The sequence below is a fragment of the Salmo salar genome, chromosome 02 (assembly GCF_965601325.2).
Source record: "Salmo salar chromosome 02, fSalSal1, whole genome shotgun sequence".
NCBI lineage: Eukaryota > Metazoa > Chordata > Actinopteri > Salmoniformes > Salmonidae > Salmo > Salmo salar.
Genome location: NC_138292.1, coordinates 35,121,107 through 35,138,717, shown reverse-complemented (window position 1 = coordinate 35,138,717; position 17,611 = coordinate 35,121,107). Strand labels below are relative to the sequence as shown.

Below are 17,611 nucleotides of genomic sequence, written 5' to 3'. Positions count from 1 at the left end.
TGTTTGTCACACGCGATATCTCAATTGGTTCAATTTGCACTGCATCCCTTGTGGGGGAAGACATGTTTACTGTTGCCTTGTTGATATTAGAAGTTACTCTGCTTTCATTGTCAAAACTCCTGAAAGACGCTCAGTTGTTGGAGTCCACATGCTCTTCTTTTAATACGCAGAAGGCAGTTATTTAACCTTCCAGTTCTGGAACATTGTTCTTGAATTTGAAAGACTGCACACAGAACTAGAGATTTTGGTCTTTATGTTGAAAATTAAGATGCCTTGGCACCCTGGTTCTTTGCACTGGACAGAATAAACTACGCTAGGTGGATTCCTATTCACATCCGAGACATTAAAGCTACCAGCTAACATCAGAGAAAAATTCTCAGACTTCTGGGTCCTGCCAAAAACACCATAAAAAGTTCTAATGCATGCCACTTGACCAAGCCCATGAACAAAACCATTAGCTGGTTAAAAGGAACAGGGGGAGACATTGGTCTAACAGACATGGATGGTAGCAGGACCTGAGCCATTTTAAAACAAAATCTTCATCACAAGCAAAGTTCAGCTGTGCAACACAAGCATGGGTATTCAATTCCTAGATACATGTCCAGACCTTCTGGTTTTGGATAAGCACTAATTATAGCATTTTATACTACTACAATTGCTCAGAGAAAAAGTAATGTTTTTTTCTCTCAAAGGTAGGGGTCAAAATGATTGACAACCCTAAAGATTCTTAGAAATAAAGTAGTCAAAAGTAAAAAATGTGGTCCTACATTCCTAGCACAGAAAGACTACATCAAGCTTGTAACAATACAAACTTGTTGGATGCATTTGCAGTTTGTTTTGGTTGTGTTTGAGATTATTTTGTGGCCAATAGAAATTAATTGGTAAATCCATTGTGTCATTTTAGAGTCTCTCTGCAAATGAGAATTGAATATGTTTCTAAACACTTCTACATTCATGTGGATGCTACCATTTTGGTCACATATGCTCCTAAATATTTTGCTTTGCGACCTGCCATTTTATTTTGCATTCTGCGCCTAGGAAAATAATCACCCAGATAAAAACTGTGATTATTAGGCTTCACTGTACCGTTGTTTTCAAGTGACCTGGAGATAAAAATGAGCACAAATTCATTACTGTCATGGTTGAACCATTACTACAGTGAAAACGGATTGTTTCTAGCACAAACAGATAAAAAGATATGACTCATATTACCGAGCATACTGTCGGGCATTTGTTTACACCTTGTTCAGTCAATTAACCACATTAGCTAGTTAGCTAACAATCTGGCTACTGAATTAACAGTATATCCAAACATTAGTTTTTTTTCGCTAAAGCCCCGGACTATCAGCAGATTAGAACACATGTTTATTCTGTTTTGACTGCATCTTTAAATTGCTCCTCCATACTCACTCAATGATATGTTTCCCTGCAGGAAATCTTGCCTTGCGTGGAAAAGCTACACAGTCAGACCTCATCGAGAACACATGGCACGGTTGGAGTCATGCCTCCAATGCCATTGATGGGAACCGCGATTCACATTTTCATCATGGGTCCTGCACTGCCACTGATGAATCCACTAGCCCCTGGTGGAGAGTGGACCTGCTTGATACCTACATAGTCACCTCCATCACCGTCACCAACAGAGGGGATGCTGTTCCTGAGAGGCTTAACGGGGCTGAGATACGAATAGGAAATTCTTTAGTGGACAATGGCATTCATAACCCTCTGTGAGTCAAGATACTGTGGTTTTTGAAATTGTATTTACAATGTGTTGCTGTTTATGTCCATGAAGAACTCAATTAGAGTGACCAGAATATAAATAGTGGACATACTGTACATAAAAACCCATGCAGGCAGGACAGATAAAATCAAGCAATGCTGGTGAAAAGATTCAACTCCACTTACAGGTTACCACCAGAACACAGGCACAGTTGTAGATATCAGCATATCAACTCCTGTGCCATGTTTATTTAGTTTAAATAAAGTTATATAGTTCGTGAGGCACTATTTTACAGTAATGAGATCAGTAAAACCCATTTCTCTCTCCAGGGCTAAAACAATTTCCTCCGTTCCAGCCGGCAGTTCTCTCACCCTGGCCTTTGACCCAGGCTTCAAAGGGCGTTATGTGACTGTGGTTCTACCAGGAGAGAAAAGACTTCTGACACTCTGTGAAGTGGAGGTTTATGGCTACCTTGCCCCAACCGGTCAGAACTTATATTCATATATTTTATATATACTGTACCAACAGTGGTGGTTCTAGCTTGTATGGATCCCTGGGCGAACCTCCCCTTCAGCACCCCTTAACTGTCATTTTTATTCAGACATTTGGAACAACACAAATAAATAATCATAACATTTAAAACTATATAAATATAAAAAGATACATACAAAAATAAGACTCAATAATATCAAAAAGAAGCAACAAAGACAAATATAAACAAATTGTAGTGTATAACTACATTTTTTTTTAAAGAGAATCGAATTATTACACTATTACCCTATTGCTAACAAACAACACACAAATAAAACTAAATTGCACAAATCCTATATCACACAAATACACAAATAGAATAACACACTTATAAAGAAGAGAACCTGATTATACCACTATTGCTCTTCAAACAAGAAACACACAAACTAAATTGCAGAACTGCCTTCTAAACCCTGACCTTCCTTGCCTTCCTTGATGCAAAGTCATTAATTACATCCTCATAAGAAATCTGCCCAGCAATTGCATGGTTAATACTGATGACAGCAAGGCCACTAAGGCATTCTTGTGACATGGTGGACCTCAGGTAGGATTTGATGAGCTTCAGCTTTGAAAAGATCCTCTCTGCTTCAGCTACGGTCACTGGAAGAGTAAGACAAATTCTGAGAGCTGTCCACAAATTTGGTTACATTTATACACGCTCCCTTTCGTGTATAAATATCAGCAGCTCAAGCAGGGTCATGGTCTTCGACGGCAAGTCAGGCAAGTTCTTCAGTTCCTGTGCAAGCTCTCTGCCATCCAAGTCTGAGTGTTCTTTATAGTGCAGTGTCTAAAGGGCCTCACATTACTAAGGGCCTCACATTACTATGTTAACTCCTCATTTGAGAGACTTTGGAAGGTTGACAGCACTCCAAACTTCTCTCCCACATTTTCTAATGTGGAAAATCTTTCCTGAAGGACTGAGGTTCCAGCATCAACGACGACATTGAAAAATGTCACCTCCAGCTTCTTCTGGGCATCACTCAAATGCTCATCAAATGATTTGTATGAAAAGTGCCGCTTTGTGGACCTCAGACTTTTTGTTGTAGAACGGCCTCTACATTCAAACATTCAAAGCATCAGCTTTCTCACATGTTGGATCTGGCTCCAGATGTCATACCACACCACCGTACAGATGCTGAAGCATTATGATCCCACCTCCTCTGACAAGGACTGGGCCTCAATCTTTATCACAGGGTCTTTGGTTTGATCCCTCACCTAAATCAGTGCCTCTCTCACCGCTGCTGCCTGATACCTCAGTGGCTCGACACGTATGATAACAATAGCCTAGTATATTCAATATGCTATAAACTATTGTTTTTTAACAGTTTCACTCAATTCATTCTAATAAACTTAATAATTATGACACACCCCTCACTATTGTCATTGGTTGCATTAATTGCACTGTTTGTCTACATAACCTGGTTCAAGCATTCATGACATTACTCTGAAGAAGGCACAGTGATGCCGAAACGTTGGTGATTTACCCAATAAATTACTGGGAGTTTATACAGTATATAGAGTGTGTGACTCTCTTTATTATTTTTAGAGCTTATAGTTAATTCGCCGTTAGTCAGCTCCTCTACATATAATAATTTCTCTGGGTGTGCACCAGCTCATGACACACCTAATCATTCCAGGGTTTTTCTTTATTTTTACTGTTTTCTACAGTGTAGAATAATAGAGAAGACATCAAAACTTTGAAATAACATATGGAATCATGTAGTAACCAAAAAAGTATTAAACAAAAATAGATTTTATATTTGAGATTCTTCAAAGTAGCAACTGTTTGCCTTGATGACATCTTTGCACACTCTTGGCATTCTCTCAACCAGCTTCATGAGGTAGTCACCAGGTGTGCCTTGTTAAAGTTATTTTGTGGAATTTCTTTCCTTCTTAATGCGTTTGAGCCAATCAGTTGTGTTGTGACAAGGTAGGGGTGGTATACAGAAGATAGCCCTATTTGGTTAAGTACCAAGTCCATATTATGGCAAGAACAGCTCAAATAAGTAAAGAGAAATGACAGTCCATCATTACTTTAAGACATGAAGGTCAGTCAATACGGAAAATGTCAAGAACTTTGAAAGTTTTTTCAAGGGGAGTCGCAAAAACCATCAAGCGCTATTATGAAACTGGCTCTCATGAGGACCGCCACAGGAAAGGAAGACCCAGAGTTACCTCTGTTGCAGAGGATAAGTTCATTATTGTTACCAGCCTCAGAAATTGCAGCCCAAATAAATGTTTCACAGAGTTCAAGTAACAGACACATCTCAACATCAAGTGTTCAGAGGAGACAGTGAATCAGGCCTTCATGGTGGAATTGCTGCAAAGAAACCACTACTAAAGGACACCAATAAGAAGAAGAGACTTGCTTGGGCCAAGAAAGACGAGCAATGGACATTAGACCGGTGGAAATCTGTCCTTTGGTCTGATGAGTACAAATTTGAGATTTTTGCTTCCAACCACTGTGTCTTTGTGAGACGCAGAGTAGGTGAATGCATGATCTCTGCATGTGTAGTTCCCACCGTGAAGCATGGAGGAGGAGGTGTGATTGTGTGGGGGTGCTTTTCTGGTGACACTGTTATGATTTATTTAGAATTCAAGGCACACTTAACCAGCATGGCTACTACAGTATTCTGCAGCGATACGCCATCCCATCTGGTTTGCTCTTGTGGGACTATCATTTGTTTTTCAACAGGACAATGACCCAAAACACACCTCCAGGCTGTGTAAGGGCTATTTGGCCAAGAAGGAGAGTGATGGAGTGCTGCATGAGATGACCTGGCCTCCACAATCACCCGACCTAGACCCAATTGAGATGGTTTGAGAAGAGTTGGACCACTTAGTGAAGGAAAAGCAGGTATCAAGTGCTCAGCACATGTGGGAACTCCTTCAAGACTGGTGGAAAATAATTCCAGGTGACTACATCATGAAGCTGGTTGAGAGAATGCAAAGCTGTCGTCAAAATATATTTTGATTTGTGTCACGTTCGTCATAGGAAGGAGACCAGTCGCTGGAGACTCCGGACTGCAGACCGTCCCTGGAGGCTCCGGACTGCGGGTCGTCGCCGGAGGCTCCGGACTGCGGGCCGTTGCCGGAGGCTCCGGACTGGGAACCGTCGCCTAGAGGCTCCGGACTGGGAACCGTCGCCGGAAGCTCCGGACTGGGAACTGTCGCCGGAATCTCCGGACTGGGAACTGTCGCCGGAATCTCCGGACTGGGAACTGTCGCCGGAAGCTCTGGACTGGGAACTGTCGCCGGAAGCTCTTGAATGGGAAGGCGCATTGGAGGCCTGATGCGTGGGGCCGGCGCAGGTGGCGCCAGACTGACAACACGCACCTCAGGGCAAGTGCGGAGAGCGGGCACAGGATGCACTGGACTGGGCAGGCGCACTGGAGGCCTAGTGCATGGAGCCGGGACAGGTAGCACCAGACTGTTGACACGTACTTCAGGGCGAGCGCGATGAGCAGGCACAGGACGTACTGGACTTGGGAGGCGCTCTGGAGGCTTGATGCGTGGGAGCTGGCACAACCCGTCCTGACGAACTGGGCTGTGAATGCGCACTGGCGACACAGTGCGTAGAGCTGGCGCAGGATATCCTGGACCAAGGAGGCGTACTGGAGACCAGGAGCGCTGAGCCGGCACAACCCGTCCTGGCTGAATGCTCACTTTAGCCCAGGAAATGCGAGGCGCAGGCACAGTGCGCACCGGGCTATGAATACGCACTGGAGATACAGTGCGCATCATCGCATAACACGATGCCTGACTGGTCACACGCTCCCCACGGTAAGCACGAGGAGTTGGCTCAGGTCTAAACCCTGACACCGACAATCTCTCCGTGTGCCCCCCCCCCCTGCTAATTCCTCGTATCGTCGCCGTTACTCTTTTGCTGCCTCCATCTCCTCCCTTGGACAGCGATATTCCCCAATCTGCATCCAGGGCCCCTCGCCGTCCAGGATCTCCTCCCATGTCCACTCCTGGCCACGCTGCTTGGTCCTTTGGTGGTGGGAGATTCTGTCACATTCGTCGTAAGAAGGAGACCAAAGCGCAGCGTGGGTATCGTTCCACATCCTTTAATTTTTATGTGAAACTTTGCAAAACAAACAATAAACTACAAACAAAACACAAACCGTGACGACAGCGGTGCAACATGCACTAACTCAAAATAATCTCCCACAAACACAGCTGGGAAAAACAACTACTTAAATATGATGCCCAATTAGAGACAATGATGACCAGCTGCCTCTAATTGGGGATCATACAAAAATCCTAACATTGAAAAAAGAAACTATAACCAAAACATAGAACTAAATAAACTAGATCCCCCCCCAGTCACGCCTGACCTACTCTACCATAGGAAATAAGAGTTCTCTATGGTCAGGACGTCACAATTTGTTTAACACTTTTTTGGTTACTACATGATTCCATATGTGTTATTTCATAGTTTGATGTCTTTACTATTATTCTACAATGTAGAAAATAGTAAAATAAAGAAAAACCCTGGAATGAGTAGGTGTGTCCAAACCTTTGACTAGTAGTGTATAAATATATGTAGTTATAGATTATGAACAGTGTGTTATAAGTACAACTTTTGTTATATTCTCAGTAATCATAGTCTTAACATTAATCTCTATGATTACAGTGCATGAATATGCTTACACAAGTTCCAACAATTGATTGATAAGATGATAGTTATTGTGCATTATGCTCTATTTTGTCCAGGAGATAATGTGGCTCTATATGGAAAGGCCACCCAGTCGTCATTGTATGAGTTTGGCATTCCAGGCAATGCTATAGATGGGAATCGCAACGCTATTTGGATAGGAGGGTCCTGCACCCACACTCTAGAGGACATCAACGCCTGGTGGAGGGTGGACCTTCTGAAGACCTACAAAGTGTTCTCCATCATCATCACCAACACAGTCGACAGTGTACCCAGCAGACTCAATGGAGCTGAGATTTGCATTGGAGATTCCCTGAAAGACAACGGCATCAATAATCCTAGGTGAATTACTGTAGGAGAGTTGAGGTCCTTTTTATACGTTTTAAAGATTAGTTGAAGCAAAAAACAATGGAAAACCAACCTAACCTATCAGAAGGCAAGGTGGAGCTATAACCATATTAGTACATTTATCCTGCCTACTTTACTTACCGGATACCTTAAAGGGGTAATCTGCGTTTGGTACATCCATTTTTGGACTTTTAAATTAATGATTTTATACCAATTGATTCTTGAAGTATGTAGCTCATAAATACCTCATGAACTTAGTTCAACACTCATCAGAACCCAAAATATAAACTTGTTTTACTCCAATATTTGTAAACAATGTAGATTTAAATAAACACTGCATAGTCTCAAAACATTGTTAAAACTATCATTTTGATATCATGGTTGGTCAGTCCTTGCATCCATAGGAATTTGAAAGAGATTACATTAATCCAGCCTCATCCCTCAGCTTTTTACCAAAACAATGGCGGGGTGTCCGCTTTTTTATTGTTTGAACTGCAGATGGCCGGCTAGAGATAGTGGCTAGATATCAATTTGAAATTGATCAGAAGTTGCTTTAGTAGTTTGTTTCTGTTTTGTCCTACAGGTGTGCTGTGATCTCCTCTATCCCAGGTGGCAATTCAAGCACTTTCCAGTGTAACGGCATGGAGGGTCGATATGTCATCGTGGTCATTCCAGGGAAGAAGGAGTATCTGACCTTGTGTGAGGTGGAGGTGTACGGGTCACCCCTGGATGGGACCGGGCCTACATGTAACTAAATCAGATCATTATCTCTTAACAGCACCCTGCAATGTTTTGTGGGCTGTATTACTAAAACAATTCAACGTTTTAGTATACTATCACTGTTCTGGAAGTTCTTCTTGCACACTGTTTTTGGATGTTTGGGTATAAATTGGCTAACAGTTTTTGTAACACTTTTTAAGAATAACTTTCATTAATTATTATGTAGCCTAATTATTGGTTAGACAGTTATCATTCATACCTTGAAATGAATGTAATGCTGTAATAATAATGCTATTATGTTTGAATTAATGGTCCCGCTTTAAATTACGTTCAGATTATAAAGGCTTCATAAAGCCTTAATAATGCCTTCATAAGCAGTACATACATGTTTACAAAGCATCTATAACCATATGTCATGCTTTATAAAGGGTTCATAAATGTGGCATAACTGTGTGACATAATCACCTATATCAAATGTGATATAACCCACTAAGTCAAATATGATATAAACATGTGCTTTATAAAGGGTGCCGTGCTGAAGGATGGCAAAAGCTCTAAAGTGTTGTCATCTTAGTACACATAATACCTAATCTCGTTCCCAGACACTTCCGCCCAAATGCTCAGAAGGTCTGATGGAGCAATGCATCAAACTTGGCCTTCATTTGTCAGGGTTAGGTTTCAAATCACATTTTAACAAGATAAAGTGTGGAAATGGGCAGGGTTTAGCCAAAATTATTACTTTTTGACTCTGTTAAGTAGTGACGATGACAAATACTTTACTCAGTAAGGTCACTGCTCTAGAATTCTATGGCCACTCCCACTAAGGCCAATTTTGAATGGTTGATATCCGAGGCTTCAATGTGATGTGTGAGCAATAGCCTGGGAACAACATTACACCAAAAAACACTTACCTTGATGAAAGTCCCCAACCTAAAGAAATTGAAAGTGTCTTTCTTCTGGAACTAAGTTACATGTTCCTCAGTACACAAACATGCAAACAACAATAACGAGCCATACCGCACAGTGCTGGGCCCTGTCAAGTCTTTGACACATTCACCCACTACCCTGCTGAAAGATCAGCCACAAAATATCTGCACCATTGTAACATGTTGTAATCGAGCCCTGGTCTCCAGCATGGGAACAGAAGAGGAATACCTGGTGCAGTAGTCTCAGGTTGGACTACTCCAAATCATCTTGGTTCTGACACATAAACGCAAGCTTTGCAGGTCCATCAACCCATTTAATACCTCTCACACCCTACAGTAACCTGTGGATCATGAGAGAACCTTCATAAATCAGCAGAACGTTAATAACCTATTTATTAACACTTCATGTAGTGTCCAGTAATACTTAGTTTGAAATGAGACACCTTCGCATGACGCTGTACTTCATTTAAAGTCAGTCTACTTTGGTCATTTATGACACATACATAAATGCCTTATATCATATGACGCTGAACTTACTATAAGGTCAGACGCCTTTGGTCATTCATAACACATGCATAATGGCTTAATGATGTTAACACAACTGTATTAACACTTAGGGAATTGGCATTAAAAGATAAAACAAGTAAACATTAAAGAAATGTTTAAACCATACAGTACATTGATTTTTATTTGTACATTTTTAAAACAATACAAATACATGACATTTCAAGAAGTCCAGCAATGCCATTACATTGAACATTACACAGGGATGTGAATAGTGTAGCTTGTCCCTGAGCTGGCAGAAGAATGGTTCTTGCCTCCCTTCTTGCTGGAGGTACTGGGTGCTGGTTCCAACCTTAAATGAACAACAAAGTTAGCAGGTCTGTTAGGAAAGGTCGTTTGTCACACCATCTGGATAAGGGCATTTCTGTGCTGCACAAGAAACTCGAAACGGGAATATGGGAAACTCCATTAAATTCGTATTATTACAACAAAGCTATGAGACATGTCTGTATCTAGGTGATATGTATTTAGCTGAGCCTGTTAGCTAACAACATTTTGTCTAGCTAGTAATTGCTGTGAAGTCACCGACATTATTTGAAATAATGATTGAGGCGGCTACAGTATGTAATCTAACTCAACACTTAACTACTACAAACACATTTCAATGACAGTAAATAAAGGTTAACTTACTTGTTTTGGATTTGGGAACTCATCACATCATCAGCGTCTCATCAGCAACACTAAAAAAGTACTTCTCTGTCACGGAATTTTGGAAATGTTCCAAATAAAGTCCCCCACGTAATAGTAGAAAAGTCTCAAAAACCATTCATGATATATGAAAAATAATTGTCTAAACATTAAACATTGATTTTTAAGTGACATTTGCATTACATTTAGCTCAGTTGGTAGAGCATGGTGTTAGCAACGCCAGGGTTGTGGGTTCGATTCCCACGGGGGGCCAGCACAGGAAGAAAAAAAAAAAATGTATGAAATGTATGCATTCACTACTGTAAGTCGCTCTGGATAAGAGCGTCTGCTAAATGACTAAAATGTAAATGTAAATGTGTTTAAAACATGTTCCAAGGTCAAATAAATGCTCCCAATGCAAATCACTATATATAGACTACATATTGGCTTAGAGCAGTAACTGTTCTGGGTGCAGCAGTACAAGTATTGCAGGGAATACTTAATAGGGTCTGTAGAATGTATGTATATATGGTGTCATTTCATGGGGCTCTAAATAATACGGAATGTGGCCAGCCTTTTACTCCACCCATTCCATTGGCGGCCGGATCACATCACATGTGTGCTTACTGCACTACAGAAAACCTGCTAACAAAACAACAGTGCAGAGCTTGCTCACTGAATTAAAGGTCAACTACACTTAAAAATATACGTTTCTTAGATTTTTCCCAGACCTCAAAAGTCAAACCCTGATGTGGTCTAAGAATTGTTGTGAACACAGAAAAATAAACGTAGTTTTTCTATTAAGAAAGTGTGAAAAAACTGGGGGAAACCAGAAAGAATGGGGAAAATCTGAAACCTGGAAAAACAAAACCAAGAAAATGGAATTTGTGGAAAAAAAAGAAGTAGGCAACAACAAGAAAAAAAAAAATGATTGTAAAAGGCCCTACCAACGTTTTTTGCTTTGCATGACTCCACTTTAGAGCCTGTGTTCTCCTGCAGCATAGCATTTTGGTGGAAGTTGAAGTCAAGTCCAATATTGACTATGCCCCTAAGAGGGAAAGAGGTTTGGGCCATTCTAGAAATGTTTTCGTGAAATATAATATATAACATTTTGCAGACACTTTTAGAGTGGTCCTGGGAATCGAACCCAATATCCTGCCATTGCAATGCTCTACCAAGATGTATGACAGGGTTATAAATGCTTTGTGAAGCCACAATTTAATATGATTTATAAGCTCTTTATTAAGCGGTGCTCATGCCACCCTTTATAAAGCCCAGGTTTGTATCATATTTGACATAGTGGGTTTTGACCTTAGACATTGGTGGTTATGGCAAACAGTTATGCTACATTTATGAACCCTTTATTAAGCATGGCATACGGTTCTAGATGATGTGTAACACATTTATGTAGTGTTTATGAAGGCTTTATGAAGGTTTTAGAAAGCCTTTATAAACTGCACGTCATTTAAAGCGGGACCAAATTAATTAATAAACTGAAATCTGGAATGTTTCCATTGTGTATTTGGTTGTTTGTGCTTGTAGTCTGTAAATAGGTCAATAATCGGGCAATATGCGCTCCTTCATCCTTTGAACAACAATCCTCCCTTTGCCACAGCCTGTTCCCTCTAAAGTTGGAACCCTATCTTCTATTAGGGCCTGAAGTTATGGTCAGGAGTACTGCAGATTATGTTATTGCATGCAGCTTTATTACTTACCGGCCTCCTATCATAGCACATGGTGAACAAGGTTTGAAGAACCATAAACATATGAAATTATTGGAGAGTCCATGCCCCCAACGAATTGAGTCTGTTTTGAGGGGCAAAGGGGGTGAAACTCATTATTGGGAAGGTGTTCCTAGTTTGTCCACTCAGCGTACATGTGGCCAGTGACCCATAACCCCGTGAGAGTACTTCTAGTAGACAAAACAGGTTAAACATTAGACAGCATATACACAGGCCTGAAATATCTCCTACATATTAGTTTTACTCGATTCAAGACTGCTGTCAATGACTAACAAGGTAACAATAGTTAAAACAATTAATAAAACATGATAAGCATATGTAATGCATATTTATGTTATACTCCATTTTACAGCTTTGTTTTAAAGAAACCGTTTTAGTTTCTGTTGCTGCACTCTCCTGGAAGTGCAGGTCCACATATTGCAGGATGTGGTCCACTGTACTGAGCAGAAGGATGTCCGTGTTCTCATCAATGTCCAGCTCAGATGAGGAGTTCTTCAGTGGGACAATGTAGGCGGTGGACATGCCAAGCAGAGCCCCAATCTTGGTCATTTACACACGTGTGCATGCACAAAGATGCTCGCACACACACACGTTTGTTTTACTATCCTTGTGGGGACCAAACAATTTATTCCCATTCAAAATCCTACTTTCCCTTAACCTAACTCCTAAATCTAACCCATAACCCTAATTCTAATCCTAACTGTAACCCTAAACCTAACCACCAAACCTAAAACAGGCTTTTTCCTTGTGGGAACCCCACTTCTCTGGATTTTCCTTGTTTTATTAACCCCCCCCCCCCCCCCCCCCCAACAAAACAAACACACCCACAGTGATTAAATCATACTGTATTCTTGATTTCTGGTTTGTTTTACTTCCAATATTTGAAATGAAGTGAAGCTCCTCTTTTGAACCATCTGATGGTACTGTTGTATTGGAAACATTTCTTCCACTTGTGATATATATAGTGGGTGAAGGACACTGCAAACCGTGATTCTGCAATGCTGCTATATTTATTCGGTTTATTCAGCCTGGTAAAATTACTAGCAAAGCATACAATTAGTTTTAAATGACCATTTAGGACTTAGAGGTGGTTTTGGTGACCATTTAGAGCGTTGGACTAGTAACCGAATGGTTGCAAGATCGAATCCCTGAGCTGACAAGGTAAAAATGTGTCGTTCTGCCCCTGAACAAGGCAGTTAACCCAACATGGTTCCTAGGCCATCATTGAAAATAAGAATTTGTTCTTAAATGACTTGCCTAGTTAAATAAAAATAAATGTGTACTGTATGCTATTGCATGATTATAGGGCAATGACCAGGTTGATGTCACCAGGTTCTTCCACTGAGTCTTCACAACACTCAAGGTGTCTTAGTGTGTCTGTGAAGTTTCATCATGTCTTATGAAAATACTTGTAAGCATACTGTACATGGAATCCAAAAAGTACAGAGATTGGAATAAGATGACTAAATGTGACATGCTGTGTCAGGGCTCTGTATATGTAATGCTCCATGGCACAGTCTTGTTGGCCACTTTTGAAAAGTAAACATTTCTTTGTGCATTGCAAACAGTGACTCAGAGGTCAATGGACCCTTCCTATGTTCAATCCATTTTTGACAGTCTCTGAGGGCTTAAAGAAATCCCCTCTAATGCAGAGCATGCAAACACATTACATACACAGTAAGTTCCCAAATGTATATGGTAACTTCATTTTGAGTTATCATATTGCAAAATGTGTCAGTCACATGCTTTATCTGATCTGTGACATTTCAAAGAACTGTCTGGTGAACAGAACATCTGAACCTGTTGATGTTTATCTGTGACCCGCTCCTATTTGTTTCTATCAGCTGATGAAAGAAGTTATTATACTCTCCCTACTGGGGATTCTGGGAATGGGAAGGTGATCTAAAGACGAATTAGGTTGGTAAACCCCCTTACCTTGTTGGTTCCCATGGGAATCTATTTTCTATTGTTCTGTATGTAAAGTTAACTTATGAAAATAGTGTCATTATTTCAAAAGTGGATCTTCAAATACAGTCTTTAAAAACGATTTTATAACATAGAAGGAGATTATCAGCTGGTAACATGATTTATGGTTGAACTGTGTGCTGAATAGCTATCCTCATTATTATTATTCTGGCCCACAGTGAATGTTGCTCTGAGCTATCCTCATTATTCTCCTTCTGGCCCACAGTGAATGTTGCTCTGAGCTATCCTCATTGTTCTCCTTCTGGCCCACAGTGAATGTTGCTCTGAGCTATCCTCATTATTCTCCTTCTGGCCCACAGTGAATGTTGCTCTGAGCTATCCTCATTGTTCTCCTTCTGGCCCACAGTGAATGTTGCTATGAGCTATCCTCATTATTCTCCTTCTGGCCCACAGTGAATGTTGCTCTGAGCTATCCTCATTATTCTCCTTCTGGCCCACAGTGAATGTTGCTCTGAGCTATCCTCATTGTTCTCCTTCTGGCCCACAGTGAATGTTGCTCTGAGCTATCCTCATTATTCTCCTTCTGGCCCACAGTGAATGTTGCTCTGAGCTATCCTCATTATTCTCCTTCTGGCCCACAGTGAATGTTGCTCTGAACTATCCTCATTATTCTCCTTCTGGCCCACAGTGTATGTTGCTCTGGGGGGCAAAGCAGCCCAATCCTCCACATTCTACGGAGGCACTGCAAAATTATCCATTGATGGAATATGGAACTCGACTTACGAAGATCACTCCTGCAGCCACACTTTGGGAGAGACCAACCCCTGGTGGAGAGTGGACCTGCTGGAGACATACCAAGTCACCTCCGTCACCATCACCAACAGAGATACTTTAGTAGAGAGGATCAACAGGGCTGAGATCCGCATTGGAAACTCCCTGGAGAACAATGGTAACAGTAACCCAGGTATGGCACTGCCCTTCATCCTACATTTTAGCATAGTAAAAATACTTTTGACAACTTTTACTCCACTAGATTCCTATTTTATGTTTACTTTTCACTCCCATATATTTTCACTGACACCCAAAAGAACTCAGGCAGGACAGCAAAATGGTCCAATTCACGATCATTTTACTGGGTGACTTACACTTCTACTTCTATCTTTTTTTACTGCAGTATATTTACTTTTACTCAAGTATGACAGTTGGGTACTTTTTCCACAACTGGGCTTTAAAAAGGAGGTGATGATAGAGAATACGAGGAATCCACCTACTCCTAATACATCTTAATGTTTCATCCAGTTGTGCGTTGATATCCTACATCCCCGCAGGGGGCTCCACCACATTTCAATGCCACGGGATGCAGGGGAAATACGGCAATGTGTTCCTCAGAAGATACATGCAATATCTGACCCTGTGTGAGGTGGAGGTGAATGCTCATCCTGCTCCTATTGGTACGCATCAAAACCTGGAAGAAAAGAACCCTCAGAAGACCCAGTGATCATACACATATTGAGATTAATATTTAGATGGTGATCCATTTGTGTGGTAGCTTTCCTTTTTGGTTGATAAGGCACAGTATCATTTCACTGTTCATCTCATGTATGTTTCATTGTGTCTTCTAAGAAGAAGGACCAACTCAAGCTTCAGAACTCAACTTAACTATTTCTGTTACAGGTAAACCCAGATCTATACCACGTAAGTATGTTGCATAAATTCATAGATCTTTGTACTGTATTGGTAAGTATAAACCTTCTATTTCCCTAAATACCATGTTGCCTTAAAGAAAACTACTGGTCAATACTCAAAGAACTCCTAAATGGGGTCTCTGACAATGCCGTAGATGGAAGACGCCTCTCCACGTACAAAGACAAATGATGCAGCCGCACCAAGTCTCAAGTCAACCCATGGTGGAGGGTGGACTTGCAGCAAATTTAAAACGTCACCTCCATAACAGTCACCAACATTGAAGACGTTGATCCAGAGATGATCGATGGTGCTGAAATCCACTTTGGAAACTATCTGCAGAATAACGGCAACAACAATCCATTGTGAGGAGCCTCGTCAGCAAATATTGACTTATTTAAAACACTTAAACACAGAGCGCATTTGATGTTTAAGATTTGAGATTAAAAGCCTGATTATATGATTTCCTTCTTTAGGTGCGCTGTGATGTCCTCATATCCCGCGTGGGAGGTCATGACCTTTCAGTGCAGTGGGATCGAGGGTCGCTATGTGAACGTCTTCTTGCCGGGCTGCAATAAACACCTGTCACTTTGTGAGGTGGAGGTGAATGTGGGCAGCCGTCCTGGTGAGGAGCAGACATTATATTGTATTGTCATCAAATAACCGAAGGGCCAATACATGATCAGTTCATCTAAGTTTATAAGCTTGTTAGGGTGACAAAATCATGACATCTGGTCAAACTTGACCTATTCCTCTAAATTACAACACATTTCTTGGTCCTTTTACAGATATGGACAAACATCTTTCCTCTGGTATGTACAGGGTTTTAGTTACTATTTCTGATGTGTTATTGTTGGACATTAACTTGCAAACATGGTAGCTATTAGATGACTTGATGCCATGGCTATCTGTCTTTTAAGCCTGTGACTCAAACCCTTATGTACTGTAATGTTTCCTGTAGAGAGGAGGGTGCAAGATATGAAGAGAGGGCAAGACATTCTATGCCTACACCATAAGACTCAATATGGTAATACAATATACAATATTTTTACTTTTGTTGTATTATAGAGAATACAACCACTGTTTGAGAAAAGGTTTTCATTGAGATCATTGATTAGTACAGCTATGTACTGCATCTTGAACTGACAATGAACCATTTGTAAACCCAATGTTTTTAATCTTGTTCTGTGAAGAGAATACAGCCACTGGCGGGATAGCCAGTCAGTCGTCGCAGTGGGACAAGTTTGGAAATGCCAACAATGCCATTGGCCTGAACTGGACCAATCAGTATCTGGATGGGTCCTGCAGCCACACGAAAGCAGATATCGACCCCTGGTGGCGGTTGGACCTGAGCAAGACCCACAACGTCACCTACGTCACCATTACCAACAGAGGGCACTGCTGCTCCGACAGGATCAGTGGAGCAGAGATCCACGTTGGGGACTCACTGTTCAACATTTTTTACATTTACATTTTAGTCATTTAGCAGACGCTCTTATCCAGAGCGACTTACAGTAGTGAATGCATTCATTTCATTTCATACTTGGCCCCCCGTGGGAATCGAACCCACAACCCTGGCGTTGCAAACACCATGCTCTACCAACTGAGCTACGGGGAAGGCTAACAACGGCAATAGCAACCCACTGTGACTTATCTTCATAACACAACTTCTGGCTGGCTACACAACCCACTATGTGTCATCCCAGTAACACAACTCTCCCTTAAACAACCCAGCAATCTCCATAACTCATCATCAACTATGAGAAAGTAACCCTCAGTGAGTAGGCTGAGCAAATATGTTTACAATAAACTACTCACAACTCAGTTCTACTAAAGTACTAGTACACAAAAAGCACAATGCGACCAGAGTACTACTAACACAGTACTAAAGTACTACTATAATTGCCACACTGCTACCATGTAGTTACTGTAGCAGTACTATTTCAGAACCAATGGGATCACCTAAATAAAGGATACATAATATAAATCCTATAGGCTATTGTATGAATGACTCCTAATCTACCTGGCAGGTGTGCTGTGATCTCATCCATAGCGGCTGGGGACTCTGTCACTTTCCAGTGCCACGGGATGGAGGGACACTTCGTCAACATCATCTGCCCGGGCTGCTTCAACCCGTGCTTGGTGGGTATATGATGGATTAGAA

General features: G+C 41.2%; 2 protein-coding genes, 1 non-coding gene and 1 pseudogene across 6 annotated transcripts in view; all 4 read left to right on the top strand.

Moving 5' to 3' along the window:
* Positions 1 to 11,606, top strand: part of LOC106581121 (fucolectin-6) — a 24,278-nt gene extending 12,672 nt beyond the window's left edge. For all 4 annotated transcript variants that reach the window (XM_014162895.3, XM_014162884.3, XM_014162906.3 and 1 more), the window contains 4 exons: positions 1,433 to 1,727; positions 2,050 to 2,204; positions 6,971 to 7,253; positions 7,843 to 11,606. In XM_014162895.3, coding sequence (XP_014018370.3) covers positions 1,433 to 1,727; positions 2,050 to 2,204; positions 6,971 to 7,253; positions 7,843 to 8,014 — 905 coding nt within the window. In that variant the 3' untranslated portion in view covers positions 8,015 to 11,606. The remainder of the gene's footprint in view (positions 1 to 1,432; positions 1,728 to 2,049; positions 2,205 to 6,970; positions 7,254 to 7,842) is intronic.
* LOC145864086 (fucolectin-5 pseudogene) lies at positions 9,713 to 15,262 on the top strand (annotated as a pseudogene).
* Positions 10,294 to 10,369, top strand: trnaa-agc (transfer RNA alanine (anticodon AGC)). Its single transcript has one exon. It is a non-coding gene; the product is annotated as a tRNA-Ala (tRNA).
* LOC106581135 (uncharacterized) lies at positions 14,910 to 17,434 on the top strand. The gene is made up of 5 exons (XM_045702816.2): positions 14,910 to 15,812; positions 15,924 to 16,072; positions 16,236 to 16,259; positions 16,409 to 16,474; positions 16,641 to 17,434. The coding sequence occupies exons 1-5, from the start codon at positions 15,748 to 15,750 to the stop codon at positions 16,931 to 16,933; spliced, it is 597 nt and encodes a 198-aa protein (XP_045558772.2). The 5' UTR covers positions 14,910 to 15,747; the 3' UTR covers positions 16,934 to 17,434.
* Positions 17,435 to 17,611: the final 177 nt, after the last annotated feature.